Source organism: Arachis ipaensis, chromosome B01, assembly GCF_000816755.2.
Source record: "Arachis ipaensis cultivar K30076 chromosome B01, Araip1.1, whole genome shotgun sequence".
NCBI lineage: Eukaryota > Viridiplantae > Streptophyta > Magnoliopsida > Fabales > Fabaceae > Arachis > Arachis ipaensis.
This window is the reverse complement of record NC_029785.2, coordinates 118,588,236-118,593,250: the sequence shown is the minus strand read 5'-3', so window position 1 is coordinate 118,593,250 and position 5,015 is coordinate 118,588,236. Positions and strand designations below refer to the sequence as shown.

General features: G+C 31.9%; 1 protein-coding gene across 4 annotated transcripts; it reads right to left on the bottom strand.

Annotated features, from left to right (window-relative positions):
- Window positions 1,088-4,272, bottom strand: LOC107634687. Of its 4 annotated transcripts, none has more exons than XR_002363135.1 (4): window positions 3,777-4,272; window positions 2,572-2,608; window positions 1,575-1,938; window positions 1,088-1,475 (listed from the first exon to the last, which is right to left on the bottom strand). XR_002363135.1 is itself a non-coding variant. In XM_021124122.1 (4 exons), the coding sequence occupies exons 1-4, from the start codon at window positions 4,186-4,188 to the stop codon at window positions 1,469-1,471; spliced, it is 537 nt and encodes a 178-aa protein (XP_020979781.1). In that variant the 5' UTR covers window positions 4,189-4,272; the 3' UTR covers window positions 1,088-1,468. The 4 variants fall into 4 exon arrangements, 3 of the variants coding, with proteins under 3 accessions (XP_020979781.1, XP_016193604.2, XP_020979782.1); XM_021124122.1 differs by having other exon boundaries at window positions 1,858-1,938; XM_016338118.2 differs by having other exon boundaries at window positions 1,088-1,938.

Genomic DNA, 5,015 nt, shown 5'->3' with positions numbered 1-5,015 from the left:
CTGGGGGCTCCTAGCCTAACTCACCTGCCAAGATTATACACCTACTCAAAATAGCCGATTTATGCTTCATTAAAAGCTCAACCTGCTTCATTAAAACACTTTCCCAGGCCAAGCTTGGGGGCTAATGTCCGGCCATTACAAATCCAATATCATAAATCGGCTTTATCATTCATAACTTGACATTATTCACATTATTACCTAGAAAATTGGTGTTATAGTTTGGCATTGCAGTCATTACTCGCCAATTTATGTTATTAATCGGCGTTACAGTTACTAATCAGCAATCAATGTCATTTATTAAAAAATAACGTTACAAATCAGCTTAACGGACTGCTTCACAAAAGTGAAACGTCCAAACCCTTATTATTGCTCTTTGATACAGGAAATAAAGCAGGGACATAACCGATTTATACACTATCACCTATAAAAAGGTATGATATTCTATCCTAAAGACACATTGAATTCTCAATACTAACTTAAGTTTCGGAGTGCCTTTACAGGTACACTCCCCCCTGTTTCTTGCTCAAAGCTCTACGCGATTGGACACCCTCTTGGAGTAAAGCTCGGATTATCATAAGGCTTAAAGGTCGGCACCGAAGATAATAGCTCGGCGTCGACTCCCAGAGACTGAGCTCTCCCTCCAGGTATCCATACAAGAACAGGTATAATTTGATTTTTAGTTCTTTTGTTGGTATGAATTATCGTCGTCATTCTACACTTCTTGGATGTACTCTGATGAAAAATGAAAATATTCAATCATTCAAATGGTTATTTGAATGTTGGCTTCGTTGCATGGTGCCACTACTAGAAATAGGGCTTTTTCGGACGAATTTTGAGACGAAATTGAAATAAATTTCGAACAAATTAGAGACAAATTTTTTTTTTCAAACAAAATTGGGACGAAATTTTTTTGTCCCAAAAAGCCTTGTTGCTAATTTAAATTTTGTCTGAAATTTCGTCCGAAAATTTTTATATTAAGAGCATCATAATCATTTTTTTCATATTACATCATCGAAATTATAAACATATAATAAAATCATAAAAAAGTTAATTACCATAAAAGAGTTAAAAAAATATTTATTATTAAAATACTTTTGTCCATAAATGTAATCAAATTAAAATAAAAAAAAATACTTAAACTAAAACAAAGAAAGCCTTTAAAAAGGTCAAATATCATGAATATAATAAAATGTACTAACTAATTCACCTAAAAATTCCTTAATCTAAATCAGAAAAAACATATACTCCTGACATCAATCACTTATGTTATCATCCTCATCATCATTAGAGCCTGTCCCAAGCTCATCTTCTGCAGGATCAGACAAGGTTGAAGGAAGCGGGAGATTCAACTTTTTATACAAAGCATGAATTGTCTTTTTAGTATAACCAATTCTTTTCTGTTGAACCTTTAGTTGACGTCCTTGATCTTTTAACTTGTGCTCAGCATCATTCAACTTAACCTTTTGCTCTAACCACTAGAGAATACATAAATCAAAACAAAATATTAAATTCAAAGACATTGGCAAATGATAGAAAAAGAAAAGTGTTAATAGAGTTGAAGGAAAACTATTAACAGTGTTAATAGGATCAAGAGTTTGTATTGAATCAACAACCATAGCATGAGGGGAAAAAAGCTGAGCTTTCTTCAATATATATTGAAAACTAAATTAAGATAAAAAAGCATACAAGTATCTAGACTTCACCATACAGTTCTCGCAAGTTAAGGCTATTACATGAAATAATTGCTTAATAGGACCCAGACAATAACTTCTATAAAAATCCATGTATAAAACAGAAAATAATATAGCAAGAAGAATGCTAGCAGCCAAATTAATCAGAGGAAATCCATATTTCCACCTCAATATCAATACTTGAATATAAATATATATCTGATTTAACCCTAAGGCGTTCTGCTCTGTTACCAATTTGCTCAAGGCTCTGTCACATGACACAAAACAAAATAAATGCAATCAAATTAGAGAAGGTTAACTGACTCTAAACCCAAAACAACAAAATACAAAATGCTAGATGAGTACTAGTTAAACAAGATTCTTTAATTTCAGAGCAAACTATTCACCATTTCTTTCTTTCTATTTTCTCTATCCCACATGATTTATATATACACATAGAAACTATAGTTACAAGCTTACATACATGGCAAACAATAATGCTGACACTTAAATTTAACTTGAAGATATTCTTATTTTTAGCATAGTAATACAAGCACCAACGGTTATTGGGGGAAAAATAAAAAAAGAAAAAAGAAGATAGTTGAATTTGGAGAGAAAGTTATGTTGTGATATATATTATTTTCAGAGCAAGCACAATTAAACTTGATGATACACAATCTGCAACACAGGAATAGATTCACAAGAACAGATTCACAACAAGTCAATTCTAGTTTTTTTTTTTTCGGTAAAAATATTGGATCCTAACATATTCCTAAATTTAATATGCCAAAATTTAAACTTTCATTTTCACATCTGCAACACAAGAACAGATTCACAGCCAGGGAACCAAAATAATAGCCCTTATCATAAGAACAGAGAAACAGAGGGAAGAAATAGTTACCTCGTACTATTCATGGTGAGGATTGAGCGCCGATTGACTACATGGAAATTAAGCATTCAGAGAATATAATGCTAGCTAATAATGAAAATTAGTAATTCTTGAATTTGGATTCCATAGATAATATTAATTTATACACTCATATATTCATGTATATATAAGTCTTATTGTGCACATACCTTTAGAAGATATGAATAGTGATCTACTTTAAAAATCCGTAAGATAACAAATGATAAGTATATGTCTGGTTTAACATTGTTGATTACTTCAGCTTAATTTGGCAACAAAATTACAATAAATGATGAATAATTGAATATACTAAAATTATATGGTAATTAAAGTTAATTAAAAAAAAAAGAATATTTCCTGTTGCTATGATCTTGATCCACACTACACCACACCACAATATACATCTACTCCATGCATTTGAATTACAACTATTTTACAGTAAGCTTATTAATGTGAGGCGTGTCATTGAACCCATGATTCAAACATGGTGTTCACTGTTAAACAAACAGAATTCTGACATCATTGATAAAATTCACAATTCTAATTCAAATTGTAGCTGTGTTACGACTGTAAATATATTGTCACAATTATAATCATTTTAATTGTGGGTATTTCCATTTTTGTGATATGCATTGTGATTGTTATGGGTTTTTTCACTATTGCCCTGGGTTATGGCTTAATGCGGCTAATGTTACCATCTTTCCCCCAATTATTCAACCATTAGCATTCAGACTCCATATATATAATTCTAAATTTAATTAATCCAATTTGACCTTGCTAAACTTTCATACATATGAAAAATTTTAGAATGAACAAATAATGACTAAAATTGTGATGAATACTAAAATGAAGACAATGAAATGTTACTGCAAAAAGTGTAAATATAAACAAGAAAAAGAATTTAAATGGTGAAAGATTTAAAAGAATGTATATACGAATGGAAATAATGACTAAGATGGTGATAGAAAAGGAGAAACAAGAATGAAATAAAAGACATCCAATAGATGCAAAACAGAAGAGAGTATCATTCATATCCAAAGAGTTAAGAACAAACCCTAAATTTTTTAATAGGACTCTAATTTTATCCTTAGAAAGACCAAAGGGCCATTGATAAAACTCCAAGCCATAGTCTGATAATGAGAACCATCATTAACAAGCAAATTGACAAAGAAACAAACAAGAATCACATCACTACTCACAAAAAATTGGGACTTGACAGAGATCGCACAAAGACGCAAAGGGGCAAGGATTAGAGGCTGGTGGCGGTGCGAGGTCCGAGACCGGAGGAGGCGGCCACATGCACGAGGCAGAGCAGTGTGAGCGGGTGAGAGCTATTACCTGTGAACGCGAACCACGAGGGTGGTGGTCGCCTGAGTTGCGAGGTCGGAGGTTGGCTGGAGTGCGACCCGGAAGATCAGTAGCGCCGCGGCGGCCACAAGGCAGAGCAGGTGAGCGAGTTAGGGCTCTGTAATCTGTGAGCGTGAAGAACGAGAGAGGGTAGAGGTCGCCTGAGTTGCAAGGGCGGAGGTTGGCTGGAGTGCGACCCGGAAGATTGATGGTGGTCACAGGTAGGAGAGCAGTGTGGGTGAGTGAAGGCTCTCTGTAAACCATAAGGAGGCAGAGCAGTTTTGAAAAAGGAGATAAAAATTGAAACCAAAAGGCGCGTTGGAATAAAATTTGGCTTTTTGGCTCAGAGTAAAGAGGTGGTTTTGAAACAACTACATATGTTAAAACTTTAAAATTAAATTATATCTAAAGTTTTAAACTTTACCAATAAATTTAAAAAAATAAGATTACTAAAATATTTAGGATGTGTTTGGTTTAGCATTAGAAACACAAGAAGCTCGTTCAATCTTTTTGAACACTATAATTTTTTATTTGGCAATTTTTTTTTCTCTAAACACAAACATGATTCTGGATTTTAACTCCCGTTCATCAGAAGCAATAAATTATAGTTTTTTGCGTTTAGCGTTTGTGTTCAATTGTTAAATTGAAAAATTAATTAAAAATTTTATTTTTTTTTGTCAGTTTTGTCATTTAATCTCATTTGTAATAAGAGATACTAGAAACAATCGTCAAAGTTCTTGAATTTTTTTCATGGTTATGTTTTACAAACAAATAATTTTTTAATATCATTATTAGTATTCTTTGTTAAGTTTTTATTTTTTATCAATTTTCTATTTATTTTCTTGTTCATAGTATGGATATTTTTGTTTAGAGTTTTAGAAACAAAAAGTGTACTCTTTTATAAGTTATATATAATTAAGGTTATTTTAGGAAAAAGAAACTTTATTTTGGAATAATAAAAATATTTGGGATAAATCATAGATAAATTTAATATATATATACTAAATGTTATAATTTTTCAATAAACATATGAAATCCGTTTGAAAACTGATGTACTTTTATTCGGAATTTACAAATGATGCTATTTTCGT

Bases quoted from the DNA above. Each gene is read 5' to 3' on its own strand.
- LOC107634687 (XM_016338118.2), bottom strand. From the start codon at position 4,188: ATGGTTTACAGAGAGCCTTCACTCACCCACACTGCTCTCCTACCTGTG. The intron at 2,609-3,776 runs GTGAGTAGTGAT...ATTTCCATGTAG, and splicing joins CTGTCAAGTCCCAATTTTTT to TCAATCGGCGCTCAATCCTC. The intron at 1,939-2,571 runs GTAACTATTTCT...GTCATGTGACAG, and splicing joins CTCACCATGAATAGTACGAG to AGCCTTGAGCAAATTGGTAA.